The 17,525-nt window shown below is 39.4% G+C and overlaps 1 protein-coding gene across 1 annotated transcript; it reads right to left on the reverse strand.

The window, feature by feature from the left end:
• Positions 1 to 11,902: 11,902 nt before the first annotated feature.
• Positions 11,903 to 16,255, reverse strand: MOGAT3 (monoacylglycerol O-acyltransferase 3). Its single transcript, XM_074264934.1, has 8 exons — positions 16,195 to 16,255; positions 16,001 to 16,098; positions 15,698 to 15,805; positions 15,509 to 15,579; positions 14,808 to 15,012; positions 14,491 to 14,665; positions 12,283 to 12,479; positions 11,903 to 12,183 (listed from the first exon to the last, which is right to left on the reverse strand). Exons 2-8 carry the CDS (start codon positions 16,071 to 16,073, stop codon positions 12,029 to 12,031), a joined length of 984 nt encoding a protein of 327 aa, XP_074121035.1. The 5' UTR covers positions 16,074 to 16,098; positions 16,195 to 16,255; the 3' UTR covers positions 11,903 to 12,028.
• Positions 16,256 to 17,525: the final 1,270 nt, after the last annotated feature.

Below are 17,525 nucleotides of genomic sequence, written 5' to 3' on the forward strand. Positions count from 1 at the left end.
AACTGCATTTGATTTATTTACAAAAAAAGTTAATTTTATATTATCAAAAATGTCCATCTTAGCTTGTATACTCCTTGCTATCACCTATTTAGTCTTGAACTCTTCTCCATTCAGACATAAAAGGTAATTTCTTCTTTGATCCTCTAATTTGTTCATGATATGATTCTAATATCTATGTCATGTATCCTTTTGAAGTTTATCTTGATTTATGTGATATGAAATTGGTTGAAACCTGATTTATGTTAGACCTCTGTCCAAATTTCTAGCAGTTTTTGTCAAATACTGAGACCTTCACCAGTAACTGGAGTCTTTGGGTTTATTAAATGCAAGGTTACTGGGTTCATTTGCTTCTATATGTTGTGTACCAAATCTGTCCCAGTGATCAATTTCTCTTTTATCTCATACCAAATCATTTTAATGAATCTCATTTTGTAGACCCAGGACTAATCAATTCCTTTTAATACCTTTGAGATCAGTCAAAATGATTTTGATAGCAGGTAACTTACAATGTCTTCTTTTTTAATCTTTGATCCAATATTTCTTGTCTCATAGAATCACTCATTTCTCTTTGTTCTAATTTTCATGAAGTTTGTTACATGGTAAATTTTATCACTTTCTCTTCTAAAACTAATTTTCCTTTCATTCTTTTCTCCAAACTTTTATTTCATTCTTTTATCTCTTGCCTCAATTTTTTCCATGTATTCATTTAATTCTTATAGAAAATCCATTTTTCCCCTTTGAGACTGACTCTGCTTGAATTTGTAGAGTTAACCTGTTTCTCTAAATTGGATTGTCAACCAGATTGGAACCAGTCTTTAACTTGTAGGCAGCCAAAAATGAAACATAGCAGGCTAGAGACAGGAGAATCAGGACACACATTAAAGAAAAGTTTAATTAATTTCAGAGTGAAGAATATGGCATTTGCAAATAAAATACACATTACCTCCCTCCCAAGAAAGAGGGTTTTATGCTGCTGATGCTGGGGCCACTTATGTATATGAAAGAGGTTGGCCCATAACACAGTTATTCTTAGATCTTGAGATAGTTCTTATGGTAAGCATTTCTTGAAACTATACAGGTGTTCTTGTGTCCCGTGGGAACAATAATTGTCTCAAATCTTAGGGGTTGTGGCTACTTTGTGGGGTACAGAATCAGAGTTCTAAGATGGGAACAGAAATATAGTATCCATCCAGAAATGCAATATCCAGGAACATGGATTGTGAACATGTGATGCATGGCCCTGAGAAATAAGGGGAACTAAATTCCTTAATGATCCTTTACCAAAGAGTAAGATCATTCCAGGGTGCAAAGAATTATTGTTCTGTCAAACTCAGGGTATAACCTGTTTGACGAGCTTTAGCTCTGGGAAACAATTTGTCTCCAAAATATTTTCACCGGGTTTGAAGGCATTTCTGGATCTATAGTGGTTTGTGTCTTCTGTTTACTAACATCTTGGGCCTTAGATCTTCAAATGGGGTTTTGTCCTAGGGCTAGGCTTTGCTCTCTACTCTTTTGGGCAGGATGGTGTCCTTCTTGGATTCAACTTGGTTTCTTATGCTGACCTTCATTTCCCAGGATGTATGTATACTAAGAGCACTAGTAAATTTTAGGTTCCCTTGGATATTTGAGGTTCAGGGTCCTGAATCTTTAGGGCCCTCCATCCTATTTCAGGACAAAGTGCTATGGACTTCAGAGTTCCTAGACGAGATATTTCTGAATTGGTCACTACCCATTCCCGGTTGTTTCCTAGGTCTACACTAGGATTTTCAACCACCTTGGGGCTTTTTTTTGTGGGAGCAAATCACATTTCCTGCCTCTAGACTGTATCTTTCTAGCTATACATATTTCTGGTCATTCTGGGAAGTTGTTCTGGGGCTGGATTTTCTGACACATCCTCTTTCCTATTCCACATGGATTTCTGATTGAATTGTTGTACATTCTAGAGCGGGTGAAATCACTTAATCTATTTTCTTAATGATTTTCTCAATTATTTGTTATTAGAATAGGACTGTGGGACCTTGGATGAATGAAGCTCCATTCAAGCAATCACCTTGATCAGAATTTATCCTTAATCCTTTTAGACCATTCTTTAATTCCTAAATTCCAAGGAATTATCCTGGATTCTTTCCTACCCTTCTAAGGAGCACAGCATAATTATAAAGGTCTCTCTAAATCCAATCACACTCCTTTTCCAGAAAAAAGCAGGGTTCTTTTCTCTCTCCAACTACCTAATTTACTTTCCTTCAATACTTATTTTTATCTCAATGACTCCACCTCCCACTTATCTGTGTTCCCTTCTTCCCTAGGAAAAATATAGTCTCCAGGGCCCCAACTGGCCTTTTCTACCTTATAATAATTGAGGCCCTTTATCTCTCCTTACCTAAGGGAACTTTCAAGTACAGAATTGCCGAGTGCTGGAACTTCAAGATACTTACAGAAATCCAACTCCCAGTGCTTTTTCTACTTCTTATTCAATTGTTTCAGTTGTGTTCAACTCTCCATGATGCCATTAGGGATTTTCTTGGCAAAGGTATTGAAATGGTCTGCCATCACCTTCTCCAGCTCATTTTACAGATGAAGAAACTGAGGCAAACAAGGTTAAGTGACTTGGCCAGTAAGTGTTTAAGGCCAGATTTGAATTATGTCCTTATTTTGTGGAAGAGATATTTGAATTATTTGATCCCAATTATTCTGATTTAATTGATTCCCAGTTATTTGAATTCTTGTCTCCAGGTTTGGTGTTCTCCCTATTGCACCATGTAGATGCCCTCAAAGGGATGAGGTTAGTGGTAGTTGTGATGAGGTGCGAGAATTGGGGTGGGAAATCTCCTGTGCTTGGAGGTACTCGGAGTCCTATTTGCTAACCTAAAATCTGTGTAGCAAAAAGGGATTTATTGATTCTGAAAAGACAGTTTGCTAGGGCAAAAGATCCTGTTAGGAAGTTAGCAGAGGTTAGCACTGAGAAAAGAATATCTTTACCAATGGGCAAAAAAAGTCCTGGCAGGACAGCTTGATAAGAAGGCAGCTTCCGTGGCAATCACAATACTGTTTAGGACTTCTGCAAAGATTCAGGGTTCAGAGGTGTCTTTTATTAGCCATCTGAGGCTTGGACTTCAATTCATAATTGAATAAGATTCCCTCAATGTTGTCAGTGCCCTAGGCCTAGATCTCAAATTGAAAAGAGATCACTTACCTTGGGAGTTTGAGCTACAGGAGTGGTTCCAGACTAATCTTCAATTGAATAGAGGGTTTGGATCATATCCCTGGCCTAGATCTCCAACTGAATGAGACAACTTAACTACTCTGAAGGGTGAACCTCTTTCAGAGGAGAGTTTGGACAATTTCAGGATTCACCCCCATCGTTTCCCCCTAAAAGTCAAAGGGGACACAATTTGCATCAAAAGGACCTTCAGAGATCATCTAATACAATTCCCATTGCTTTTTCTATTATATAACCCTTTCCCTAGAAGAGATGCCTCAAGTGGAATTCTTCAATGTACTTTCTGGCTTAGACTAGGTATATCTGGTGTAAGAGGGTATGGAAAAATATTGTGTTCTTGCTCTACAGGCTACACAAAGGCTCTCTTCACAACCTCTGTTTCTAGATTTTCCCAACTACTGGTGTTATAATGAATAAATAAATGTATCTGAAGTTATGAAGACCTAACTTCAAATATAGCCTCAGATAATTCTATTAGCCATATGACCTAGGGCAAATCACCTAAGAGAAAGAGGAGGGAAGGAAAGGGAATAATTATATAGCACCAGCTATATGAAAGGCACTTTGCTATGTGTTTAACTTACCTCTGTCTGCCTCAGATTCTTCATCAATAAAATGGGGGATAATAAATTATCACCTACTTCCCAGAGTTATAACAGACAAGAGAAAAATAAGAAAATAAGTAAAAAGCTTTGTAAACCTTACAATGCTATATATATATTTGTTAGCTATTAATAAAGGCAAAATCCCTTGACCTTAATTGGAATATGGAAAATAATACATCTTCTGGATTTGGGCCAAGGATATAAAATAGCAGAGATGCTATTTCATTTCACTGAGCCTCTCTTGGTATCATTCCTATTTGAGGCTGGTCCTCCTTTATGAATATGAACTCTACTAAGAAAAATAAAAAGACAGAGTACATGTTTGAAGGCTTTGAGAGAAACAAGTGGCAACATAGTATATAAGGTCAGAGCTGGGATATCACCAGAGAGACTATCTAATCTTATCTCCTTTACTTTATACAGGAAATTGAAACCTATATAATTGACTATATAATTTGTTTAAGCTCATACAAAAGTTGTGACTTTAAACTAGAATCCTGGGCTCTTATTTGTTGAATGATTTATGAACACCTCGATAGTATCCTGCCCTTTCAATCATCCTTTATATTACCCAGTCCTTTACCCAGTTTCTGTAATAATTGGTATCTCTTCCACAAAATAAATCTCAGGCAAAGAATCATGCCCAACAGACTTGGCTTTTACATCATCTCCCCTTTCATCTTCCCATAGACCTATGACTGGGACCCTGGATTGCCTAGATACCTTCTTCTACAGGCGCATCTTAACTACATATGGTTTCCTTTGAAAACTTTTATCATTTCGTCATAAGATTTGAAGCTAGAAGGCATGGTATTTGGGATCAGAAAATCTGGTGTTGTGAATCACAACACTTCACCAGAAACGGAAAGATTTAAGCCAACTCTCACATTCCCACCAAGGTCTGTTGTATACCAAATGCTATACAGTAGACCTGGGGCAGTTTTAGTAAACTTTTCTCCCAAGGTAAACTTATTTGGGAGCCAGCTGTGGACTCTTTGAAGAGACATTGGAGAGGAAATCTGAGACAACAAGGAGCCTCCTTGATGTTTAATTTTCATTTCTTGTTGGTGTTTTTCTTTCTATTGCCTTTTACCATCTTACAGATCGTGTCTCTGCAGCTAGCAGGGACTGTCTCTTGAGCAGGAGGTGTCTCCTCTTATTGGCTGTTCATGTGCTCTTGCTCTACAGGCTACACAAAGGCTCTCTTCACAGCCTCTGTTTCTAGACCTAATATAAGTAGTGGGGACCAGGAAGTAGAATAGTGCAGTATGTGATCACATACAACAAAGAGCACGCAAGCTCCTGTCTCCAGGTTCTCTGTTGAACAAAGAATCACTGCTCGATGAGACAGTGGCTGAAAATTTAAAAGCTGAGATTAGGTAAAACTGGCAATCAGTAATCTCGGAGAGAGATTATAATTATTATTAAAGGAATTTGAACCCTCTAGCTCTGCGTGACCCATCTCATCAGAAATGAAAATATGATGAGTCCTCCTGGATTCAAACACCAACTCTGCTTCTTCATAAGATAATGAGATCCATTCTGAATGATTCAGAATAGTGTTATCCAGAATGGTAACTAGCATGGGGCTTTTCCCCAGTGTTGGTGTTGGTTTCTCCCAATGACAGCCCTGTGCTTGGTTCAGGTGAGACAACCTCAGAGGTATGGAATGAAATGGAACCTTAGAGATAAAGTTCTAATTTTCCAAATGAGGAAAATTAAGTCCAGAAAGTTCAAGTGATTTAAACTTGAACTCTAGGAGCTCTTTTCAGCAAACCATACTGCCTCTATTTATTATGGGATCTTGGACAAGTTATTTTTCTCTGAACTTCAGTTATTTCAGCTGGCAAATGAGATGTAAAATGGTTTGAGCCCTCTTTTTATAAATAAAAAAGTATATTATTTATCACTTCCCCCTAGCCCTTCCTAAATTAGAATGGTACCATGATGTCTCTAAAGTAAGTTAGGTGGCAAAATTATAGAACAGTGAACCTCAAGTTAAGAAAACATGAATTCAGACCTGGTTTACTAGCTAGCTGTGTGGCCCTGATCAAGTCACTTTTCTTCTGTCTGCCTCAGTTCCCTTATTAGCATTATAATAAGACTCATTTAACTTAGTGCCTGTCACATAGCAGCTGCTCAAAAAATGCTTTCCCCTCCTTTTCTTCTTCAATGAGATTTGAAATGGCTTTATCTGCCTTTCAAGACCACTACTAGCTGCAGGCATCTTAACTAGTGCATCATGGGAGACCTCCACCCAAGAATGTGCTGAAGTCAGCTACATAGCCTGATTATGTAAGTATTTACACTTCAGAAATCAGCAACTTTATCTCTAAGGTTCCATTTCATTCCATACCTCTGAGGTTGTCTCACCTGAACCAATCATGGCTTTATTTATTATTTTGTTTACTGTCTAGACTTAAGAAAGTGATACATAAAATCTTAATGATGCAGATTAAACTTAAAACTCTGTCATGCACACATTTTTCCCCCAGAGAGCTAGCTGCTAAGAATTTACCAGCATACATACCCAGATGTTGAAAATTTTCAGATCAGATAGAGAAGAGGTAAACTAATGTCAGATGCAGATAAACAGGTGCGCGGTAATGGTGCTATCACGTCCAACTCTCTGTGATCCAATTTGGGGTTTTCTTGGCAATGTTACTAGTATTTTGTCCACTTTTATCAGAGTTTTATCCACTGCACCATCTAACTGCTGATATATAATTTGATACTCCTAGAATAACCTTGTCTTGGTATTCTTCCAGGTACATAGGGAACAATGGACCTCCTATTCTGAAAGCTCTCCAAACTAAGTCTCTCATCTCTTGTCTCCCCTCAAGCACTATTCCCTCCACTTCCCTCATCTAGTAACAATATTTCCCCCTGTGGTACCACCATAGGGTAGCTGGGTGGTGTAGTAAATAGAACACTGGGCCTGGAGTCAAGAGGATTTGAGTTCAAATCCAGCTCACCAGCTGCTTCATCTGGTTTCACTAGTTGTATGACTGGGCAAGTCATTTAATGCAGGTTGCCTCAGTTTCCTCATCTAAAATGAACTGAGGAAGAAAATGGCAAAACACTCCAGTGTCTTTGTCAAGAAAACTTGCAGGAGGCTAGCTGCCCTCAAATTCTTCCTCGATTTATTCTCCACAATTGGTCACAAGTCTTATTAAACCTTCCTTCAAACCTTGTGAATTCAACTATTCCCTTCCACTGTTATCATCTAAATAATAGCTTACCTGGTCCTCTTTCCTTTATTTTATTCCCTTCTTCAATCCAACATCTTCTGTTGCTCCTCATTGCCTGAAGGATAAAAATCAAAATTTCGAACTTAATAGACATTCAAGGCCATCCAACATTTTGGCCCCAAACACACCAATCAGCCTTCTCTCTCACTACTAACCAATATGAATCCTCTACTCTATCCATTCCTTTCACTATCCTCCAAATATGCCCTGCTCAATCTCAACTATAAGCTTTTTTTTTTTTTTCTTTTTTTTTTTTTTTGTGATTGAGGTTAAGTGACTTGCTCAGGATCACATGAGTTTGATTTTTTTTTTTGTCTTCAGCAAGGTACTTTTTTTAAATTATATATATATTTTTTTACAAGATATATGCATGGGTAATTTTTCAGCATTGACCCTTGCAAACCTTCTGCTCCAACTTTTCCCCTCCTTCCCCCTACAACCTCCCCCAGATGGCAGGTAGACCAATGCATGTTAAGTATGTTAAAGTATATGTTAAATATAATATATATGTACATATCCATAGTTATTTTTCTGTACAAGAAGAATCAGACTTTGAAATAATATAAAATTAACCTGAGAAGGAAATCAAAAATGCAAATGGACAAAAACAGAGAGATTGAAATTGCTATGTTGCAGTTCACACTCATTTTCCAGAGTTCTTTCACTGGGTGTAGCTGGTTCTATTCATTATTGAACAAATGAAGTTGATTTGGTTCATCTCATTGTTGAAGAGAGCCACATCCATCAGAATTGATCATCATATAGTATTGTTGTTAAAGTATATGTTACACTTAGCATCAGTTCATATAAGTCTCTCCAGGCCTTTCTGAAATCCTACAGCTAGGAAATGTTAAGACTGAGAACAGATTTGAACTCAGGTCTTCCTGGCTTTAGGGCTGATGCTCTATCCACTGTGTCACCTAGCTGCCCCTTCAACTATAAACTTTTTATCCCGTCTGGACCTAACTCTCTCACCTTTGCCTAAGCCAATATGTCCAACCTTAAGGCTTCAACTCCCATAGCACCACATCCATATATCCTTCCCCTACTCATCTAGCATCCATCCAGCAGATTTCTTGTGAATTCCTTTAGAGTCTATTGGTCTGTAGCATTCTTTCTCATGCTTCTGTCTTAGATTGCTACTTAGATCCCTCACTAGCATCCAATTCTATTCAACAAATATATGTTGAGTGCCTATTTTTTATGCAGTCCCTCCAGGAAGTAGTCCCTGACTTTAAGGAGTTTACAATCTACTAAGAAAAAAGTTATACAAGGTAGAATATGAAGTTCTCACAGACTCATTTTATAGTTGGGAAAACTGAGGGCCAGAGAAGTTAAATCGCTTGCCAAAATCACATAATAGAGACAAATCAGGTATAAAAACAAAATTCAATTCAATAAAATCATTCTTTGAAAAGCACAGGCTTTTCGATGGTTACTCTAGCCCCCTATTCTTTCATCAGTTGCACAATAACTTCCTATTATAAGCACCTAAGCAACAACTGAATTTAATACTTCTTCATATCTCTCTCAGCTTAGCAAGTACAATGGATGTCATAGGCACTGTATGAATGCTTCAACAAATACCTACTGTGAACACAGAACTATGCCAGGCTTTGGAGAACTAGTAGAATAGATATAAACTCTAAAATCTATCAAAAGAGAAGTAAAAAGTACTTTCAAAAGACAATTGGGTGGACCAGGAAAAGCTTCACAGCACAGAAAGCATTTGAACTGAATCCTCAGAGAAGTATGATGTCAGCAGGTTTTTAATGGAAGAAAGAGGTCCTATTTCTCTCCTCTATTTCTATAGAGGAAAGAAGTTAGCAATAATGATGTCAAAAATAGCACTTAGCACACTGTCTAGCAGTCAATAAGCATTTATTAAGCACATACTGTAGGCCAAAAACTGTATTAAGCCCTGGAGATACAAAGGAAGAAAAAGATGGTTCCTTCCTTTTTGAAGAGAAGGAAGCCACCATGTAAATAATTATAGACAAATAAGTTATATACAGAATAAATAAGAAATTCAACAGAAGGAAGAAACTAGAATTAAAACATTGAGAAAAGCTTCCTGTAGATGGCATATTAGCTTGAACTTGACAAAAATCAGGGAAGCAAGAAAGTAGAAATGAGAATGGACAGAATTCCAAGTATAGGAGATAGCCAATGCCATGAATTGGACGATGGAGTATCTCACTTGAGAAACAACAAAGAGATCCGTATCACTGAAACAAACATTGGGTGGGGAATGTTTAAATAGGAATAAGACAGAAGATCCTTCAAGTGATAGCCATTGGAATTTATTGGGTAATGGGTCAGATCTACACTTTAGGAACACTTTGATATCTGGGTGGAAGATGGACTAGAGTGGGGTGAGACGTAGGACAGGCAGACCAACCAAAAAGCTATTTTACCAGACCAGGTATGAGGTATTAAGATCCTATATCAAAGTGATGAAGAGAAAAAGGAGCATATTTCAAAGATGCTGCAAAAGTAAAATCAGTAGGCCTTGGCAATAGATTGGCTATTTGGGGGAGAGGTGAGATGACACTTAGGTTGTAAGTCCAAGGGACTGAGTGAGAGGATAGTAGTTCTTTCAACAATATTAAGAAAGTTAAGAAGTAGAGAAAGTTTAGGAGGAAAAATGCTTTGAATGTATTGAATTTATAGATATCTAGCTCAAAATGTCTAATAGGCAATTGGAAAATGGAGATAAGCAGAAGCTAAGGATGGCTAGGTAGTTTTGAGAATCATCAGCACAGAGGTAATAATGGAATTCATGAGAACTGATAAGTGAAGTAGAGTGGAAGAATAAAAGAAAAGGGCCCAGGACAGAGCTGTGGAATACTTATGGTTGGCTAGTATGACCTGGATGAAGACCCAGTTATGGAGACTGAGACAGAATGGTCAAATATATGGGGAGAACCAGTTCTGAAAACTTTGAGAGAAGACAGTATAAAGGACAAGGTGATCAACACTATAAAAGATTGCAAAATTATTATGAGAATGAGAAGATGCCATGGGCTTTAGCACTAAAGAAATCGTTCATAACTTTGGAGGATGTTAGAGGTTGAAATCCAGAATGTAGTTAAGAAAATAAGAAAGGGGCAAAGGATGGCCAAAAAAAGGGCAGGGACTTGACCTCTCTTAAATTTCCCTCCAAACAACTTTAAATAACACCTCAAAATAAATTCTTGAGTGCCAGAAGTCACAAAGTAGCCTAAAACAACTTAGAAGGTTGACAGGAAAGGTCAGTTGTACCAGGGGAAGATCAAATCCTAGCAAATCAGCAGTAAGCCTTGGAGACAACTGAGTTAGGAGCTTCCAGGTTTCAAAACACAGAGAGTAAAGAGGTAGGACAACTGATCAGTAGATTATAGAGGTCTCTGCTAGCACGGGGTGCAGGACAAAGCCCTATTACTTTGCCCATATAAAGATCCTGGTTCAAAAAAAATAAAAATAAAAAAAATAAAAGATCCTGGTTCACTGTCCCAAAATGAAAAGGAATTCTAGCACACCAGAGCTTATAGCTGCAGGGGAGTACAAACTTCACAGTTCCAGAGTAGAACAGAGTGATTGTGGTCACTTACACTAGAACACAGACCAGGAGAGTACTAAACTAAAGTTAACCTTAGTAAAGACCTTAAAAGATGTTTACCTTTCCTTCCACTTTGTAAGAATTGAAAATTTACAGATCCTAAAAACTAGTTCTGAAAACAACTGCACAAAAAATACTGAAGACAGTATCTCCTCCATCCCCAGAATCAAGCTCAATTTTTACATAAATTTGAAAGTTAAGAAATAAACTGGAAGGGGGCAGGTAGGTGGTCCAATGGATAGAGCACCAGCCCTGAAGTCAGGAGGACCTGAGTTCAAATGTGACCTCAGACACTTAACACGTCCTAGCTGTGTGACCCTGGGCAAGTCACTTCCCTCAGCAAAAAAAAAAAAAAAAAAAAAAAGAGGAGAGAAGGAAGGAAGGAAGGAAGAGAGGGAGGAAGGAATAGAATAGAATAGAGGAAGCAACCAAGTTGCTTGGAAAGCAACCTTGGCAAAATACTGTGGAATAGGGATGTAATAAGTGCAATAAACATTTAACAGAATTCACAATTTAGTTTGGCTAGAAAGGTACAATTACATGTAGGATAAAGGAATAAGGTTGTCAGACAATATAGCTTTGAATGCCAGGCTAAATCAAGTTTCCATCTGTAAAATGAAAAAGCTAGACTGGATTTTTTTTTCCTAAGGTCTTTTCTAATTTTATTATTCTACTCTTAGAACAAATGAGTTCCAGTTTCCAAGGAATTTTTAATACCTCATCCAAAAGAAGAGGCAAATTCAGCATAGTTGATCCCTTCCCTTTCCCCCTGGCCAGGTATTAAAGTAAATAATCTGGCCCCACCCTATATAACTAACTTTACTTCCTTGCTACTCCCCAGGGATCAACAAACCTTTCCTTTAGCAGGATGCCCTCATAGCTAACAAAGTTCACTCCCCTGCCACAAAGGTTTATATTCTTCCCCTCTTCTCTCTACTCCAGCCCCACCTAAATCTTGGATGGTTTTTAAATAGCCAGATCCTACCTAATGCCTTCAAAGTCCAGTTCAAGTCCCTCATTTTATAAGAAGGCTCTAACCTTTACTGATCTAGCACTCAAATTTCACAACATTTTATAAATAACTTTCTAATTGCCCCTTAGTTCCTGGGTATATGGTATTTCTGTGTTCTATCTAAGCCAAACATCGCTAGAATAATCATTAATAATAATAAATGCTCATTCCATATTTGACATTCCCCATGTAACCACAATAAGAAAAGAGGCCTGGGGAGAAAAGAGAATTTATTAGGGAGAGGAAATGTTTTGCAAGGACAAGTTGCAATCCACTTCTCAGGATCAGAGGGCTAGAGAAATGTACAGAGTTGGGGTAATGGGTGGTAGTGTCACAGCCCTAGACAAAAGTGAGATGGGTGGAAGGAGAGACCCCACAGCTTTCTTTGTGCTCCTCAAACATCTGTTCTATGGCCTCCATGTAGAGCTTGTGGTACTGGTCAACCTCCTCTTGACTGGGATTTGGACGATGGGGGACTGGGATGGGGCGGCCAACTAAAGGAGGGAAAAAGGGTTTGTGAGTTAAAAGGCAACACAGAAAAGATGGCTGACATATACTCAGAATAAATAAACTTCAGAGGAAAGGAAACTTACCAACAGTGGTAATAGGCACAGGGAAAGGTAATAGCCCCCAAGGGAAGAGGAGACCCCGACCCCAGAATATGCAGGGAGCAAAGCCCATGATTTTCTTGAGGGCTGTCTGCAAAGCTCTCTGCCAGGATCCATTCCCAAATGTTGCTTGTGTGAAGATTTCATTCTCCCCAAAGGAGTATACAGGAACTAGGAAGGCTCTATTGGACAGAAAATTTGTTGTTCAGTTGTATCTCATTCTTCATATCCCCATTTGGGGTTTTCTTGGGAAAGATACTGAAATGATTTGCCTTTTTCAGCTCATTTACATATGAGGAAACTGAGGCAAACAGCATTAAATGCCCAGGGTCATACAGCTACTAAGTGTTGGAGACAGGATTTTAATTCAGCTCTTCCTGACTCCAGGCCTTGCACTTTATTCATTGTGCCACCAACCTGCTATAAGGCAGGTAAAGGGAAGCTCTCAAAGGAAGAGAGGAAAAGGCAAAGTCACTTCACAGAGATGCCCTAATTCCTCACCCCATCCCAGCTCCCTCATCATCATGCAGACAATGCCCAGAAAGCTAGAGAGGAGAAAAACCAATACAAATTAAAACACAGAAACTGTGAAGATGAAATAAACCCTGGGATCTTGTTAGTGTCTCTAATAGTTAGCTAGTCCAGTATTGTTTTCAGCTGTAGCATCAACTCCTGTTGCAAAACTACTCCAAAGGCATGGAGATTACCAATGATGGGATTTGGATGTGGACTCTACCAGTTTAATTGGGATCTCCTATTTAACACCCTTAGGCCAGCGTTATCTGAGACTCCTACATTCATGTATAGCAGGAACTCAGGAAGACAGACCTAAATTCAGATTCCAACTCAAAACATTAGCTATGTGACCATGAATAACTATTTTAATCCTTCTGGGATTTAGTTCCTCTTCTATAAAATAAGGTTTTTTCTCTAAGGATTTTTCCAACTCAAAATCTAAAACCCTCCAACTTGCCCAGGGCAGTTAGGGCATACCTGGCAAAGTATTATCAGAATGGAGATCTGAACTTATTAGAGGCAATTGGTGGTACAGTGGACAAGGCCTGAAGTTAAGAAGAGTTGAGTTCAAATATGCCTCAGACACACTATGTAATCCTGAGCAAATCACGTAACTTCTGTTAAATTGTAAGATGGGATAACACATACCTTCCAGGACTGTTGTAAGGATTAAAGGAGGTAATTTTATTTTTGCTGAGGCAATTGGGGTTAAGTGACTTGCCCAGGGTCACACAGCTAGGAAGTGTTAAGATTTGAATTCAGGTCCTCCTGACTTCAGGGCTGGTACTCTATTCACTACCCCACCTAGCTGCCCCAGAAGATAATATTTTAACAGTGTCTGGGTACTTAATAAGTGTCAGTTACCCTGGAACTTGTTCCCTCATTTTCTGGATTCTAAGTCTAACATTCCATCTCCCATGTCACATTGTCTCATTTAAAATTATATTGCCCGTGTAAATTGGCAACACACATTTTCTTCTAAAGCTTTCCAGCTTTCTAAATACTCTCCTCCACACCCTAACCAAACTGGACTCTATCCTCCCCATAATTAACTATATACTCATATTTTTTCCCATGATCCCAGAAAACTCCCAAGAAGGCTTCCTTAATTTCCATCTTTACTTCTCTCACCTCTCAAAGCATATTTAAATTTTAAATGCATTTTATGAAGTGATGTTTAGATAGCTCCCTACTAAACTGTAAATTTCAAAAAGAGCAGGTTTGTCTTAAACTCTATTTCCACTAACAACTAAATATACTTCTCTTTACAATCAGTAGATGCTTAATAAGTGACATTCTTATTTATATTAGAATTTAAGACTTGCAGAACACTTCATTAACTCATTTAGTGAAACTTGGAACCATATATAGCATAGCAAGAGATGGCGAACACCTTAGGGAAGAGAAAATTAGACTCAGAGAGCCTTAGGTTATGTGGCTAAGTTGAGACCAAATTTTCTGTCTTCCAAGTCCATGTGTCTTTCAATACACTAAACTTAAAGATGAAGTTTTCATTGACTGACAAGGGACTAAGTCTCAAACTGAACACTAGAGTGTGAACCCCAACTGCATATGTTTCCTAAAACTCAGTCTTCTTCCAGCAGAGAAGGACAGTTCAATGCCTTTGTTTTTAAACTCTGGTTCACCTCCCAACTCCATTGATGTCAGCAAACTTACCCATGCCTCAGAGCTAGGCGCACGAATCCCTTGCGATTAAGTAGGGTGAGGCAGTGTTCTCCCGGGACCCCGAACAGTGCCTCATTAGCACCCCCGACCAAGATGACCACAGCCTGGCCAACCCGGGGCCCTGACAGCACGAAGTCCAGGCTCTGACGGCTCACTGAGCACAGACCTGCGGACAGACATACTCCAGGACCATGGCTCAATTTTCTTCCCCATCATTTCCCCTTGGCCTTTGATAGCATGGTGAGATCTTTTTCCTTACCTCCCCAGCACAATCACGAATGCACACACATACATACATAAACACTTACCAAAGCTCATGAGGTAGTCTCGGTATACAGGGACTCGAAAGAGGCCTGCCAGACCAGCCAGGAAAGGACGAATACCAGGGAATTGACGGGAAAAGCCATTGATCTCGGTGGCAAAATTACAAAAAGTTCCAACGCACATGATCCCATGAGGGTGTGAACCCAGCACATAGTTTCTGTCTGGGGGCAGTTCTGCTGTCTTCACCAGCTTTGCGGAGAAGGGATGTGTGTGGGGATAGGGAGCGGAGCAACACGGGCTGAAACACCAACACCGACCCCCGCCCCAAATCTCTCTGGTTAAAAGCCTTCCTGAGATTAAAGAGCCTTCCCTTCCCTCCCACCTACCCAATCTGCGTCCCTCCTTCTCCCCGTCCCGGAGCAAGCTGGGGAATTTAAGAATTTAATGTCTACTAGAAGTCAAAAATAGCAAAAGATCAGCTTCTCCTGGAATGGGAGAACCTTCTTTACCCTCCCAACCTTTAAGTTTGAGGACTAAAGGAATTAAAGGCGGCTTGGCCACAAATAGATTACACATGTAACAACATTCCACTACGACCCTTGACTTTCTGCCCCTCAGACACAAATTTTCTATATTAGACCATTAAGAGGGAGAGGAGACATTAATGATCAGAAGGATAGGGTGAATAGGGAGGAGGACAGTATTAGGAAACGAGGGACAGACATGCCCAATATCTCTCTCTCACCCTGATGGGATAGTAATCTCTAAAATGTTCCCAAATTTTCCAGTTCCTCAAGCACTCAAAACGCCGACCGCCTGCAAGGAGAAAAAGGGAAGGTAGAGAAGTGAAGTCTAAGACCTACCCTCCTCCCACCCATCTCTCCCTCACTTTCCCTACTTTTAGGTCACTTTCTTTCATTCCTCCCCTGCTCACCTCTGTCTGGTGTGTCCCAGTCTACATAAAGCCATACCAGGTAGAGAACGGAAAGGAACCAGAACGACGTGAAGAGGAGAAAGAAGAGGAGAAGGGAAAAGAAGAGACCTGTAAAAAGAGAGGAGTGGAAATTGGGAAAGATTAGACACACACACATACACACACACACACACATACACACACACACACACACACACACACACACACACACACACACACACACACACAACTAAAGAATAGCCCCTCAAGCCCTCCTCCTTTAACCTCTGTCCCTTAAACGACCCAGATGTCGGGCAGCCTTACCCATGAAGAGAAAGGTAAGTACAAAATGATAAACGCTGACTATTTCCATTCTCTGCTTCTTCGGGGTCTTCATGGCGGGAGACGGTAAAAAGTCAAACCTATCAGGGGAGAAAGTGATCACAGGGAGGCTGAAGAATGGAATCTTAAGGAGAGGATGAGATCAGAGAAAGCCAGACTCTCTAGGCACCTCTCACCTGAGGAAGTTTCCAGTGTCCCGAGGCGCTGAAATATCCCCAAGCTTCTTTTGCTTAAAATCTCAAACTAATCTTTGACCTTTGACTTACCTTTCTGATTAGTCACGAAGCGAAACAGAAACCAGTCAGCCAAAGTGGTTAGAAAGAACACTTTGGGAGATCGAGGTCCAGGATCTCCTGAAGGGAAGTGTTATGGTCTAAACATAGGGAGCTATTCACTAGAGTTATCTTATGAGGGATCTTATATTTGCTTGCGTGTTTCCTTTCTCTCGCACCTGAGGACTTACACCTATGTGCAGATTTTAGTAGGATGGGTCCAGAAGACCGATTTGGGTCTCTCACTCTAAATGGATGCCTCCAATCACAGTCTTAGCTTTCCCTAAAGCCATCCCACCACACAGGTGTCAGGAAGACTTGTTTCCCCACTCCCAACCCCCAACTTTTTTCTATTTTTATTTTTTTTTTCTGAATAAAGAAGAATCCTAGGCTGGAAGATACGATCTCCCTCAAAAGGTAGGGGAAAGGGGAAAGGAGAGCAAGATCAAGAATTAAGCAGCTCTTGGACCAGGAAGAGGTGACAGTTCAGAGCTACTCCTTGAGTTCCTTGAAGAGCTGGCATGAGGCATTCCACCTAGTTTGTTTTTTTTAAATTAACAGATCATTAGAAAAACAATCATGGTAGACACCATTAGTTCATTCTGCTGGTCTGTTTTTATTTTAATCAGTACCTTCCCCAAAATGTGTAGTCTTTTTTTTCTTCATTCTATCCCCTGGAAAAGATCATTTGAAGGCCACAGGAAGTTGTGGCAACTTTAAAGTGGTTGGCAAGAGTGTGGATGTCATGGATCAAGTCCTCCCTGCAGATAATCCGATGTTTATCAAGAGATTTTGCAATAGGAGCATTATCAATCATGGAAATACTGTTTTTTGTTCTTGCCATAATCACTTTTATCATCACAGACTTCACCTTTGGATAACCCTACGGTTTGACAATCACCATGTACATTGAAGTTGTGTTAAACTTAACAAAAGTACCACTGGAATCCAACCATCCTAGACAGCAATTTGGAACCATGCCCAAAGATTTCAAACTTTTAGTTTCAAACTATACATATCCTGTGATCCAACAGTGTCTGTACTGGATCTGTATCCCAAAGAGATCATAAGAGAGGGAAAAAATGTTTGTAAGCCGTTCTTTTTGTAGTGGCAAGATCTGGAAATTAAGTGTATGCCCATCATCAGTTGGGGAATGGTTCAACAAGTTATAGCATATAAATGTAATGTAATATTATTGTTCTATAAGAAATGATGTACAACATGACAAATATGGA

Source organism: Sminthopsis crassicaudata, chromosome 4, assembly GCF_048593235.1.
Source record: "Sminthopsis crassicaudata isolate SCR6 chromosome 4, ASM4859323v1, whole genome shotgun sequence".
In the NCBI taxonomy this organism is placed as follows: Eukaryota; Metazoa; Chordata; class Mammalia; order Dasyuromorphia; family Dasyuridae; genus Sminthopsis; species Sminthopsis crassicaudata.

Bases quoted from the DNA above. Each gene is read 5' to 3' on its own strand.
- MOGAT3 (XM_074264934.1), bottom strand. From the start codon at position 16,073: ATGAAGACCCCGAAGAAGCAGAGAATGGAAATAGTCAGCGTTTATCAT. The intron at 15,806-16,000 runs GTAAGGCTGCCC...CTCTTTTTACAG, and splicing joins ACTTACCTTTCTCTTCATGG to GTCTCTTCTTTTCCCTTCTC. The intron at 15,013-15,508 runs GTGAGAGAGAGA...TTCTCCGCAAAG, and splicing joins GAGATTACTATCCCATCAGG to CTGGTGAAGACAGCAGAACT.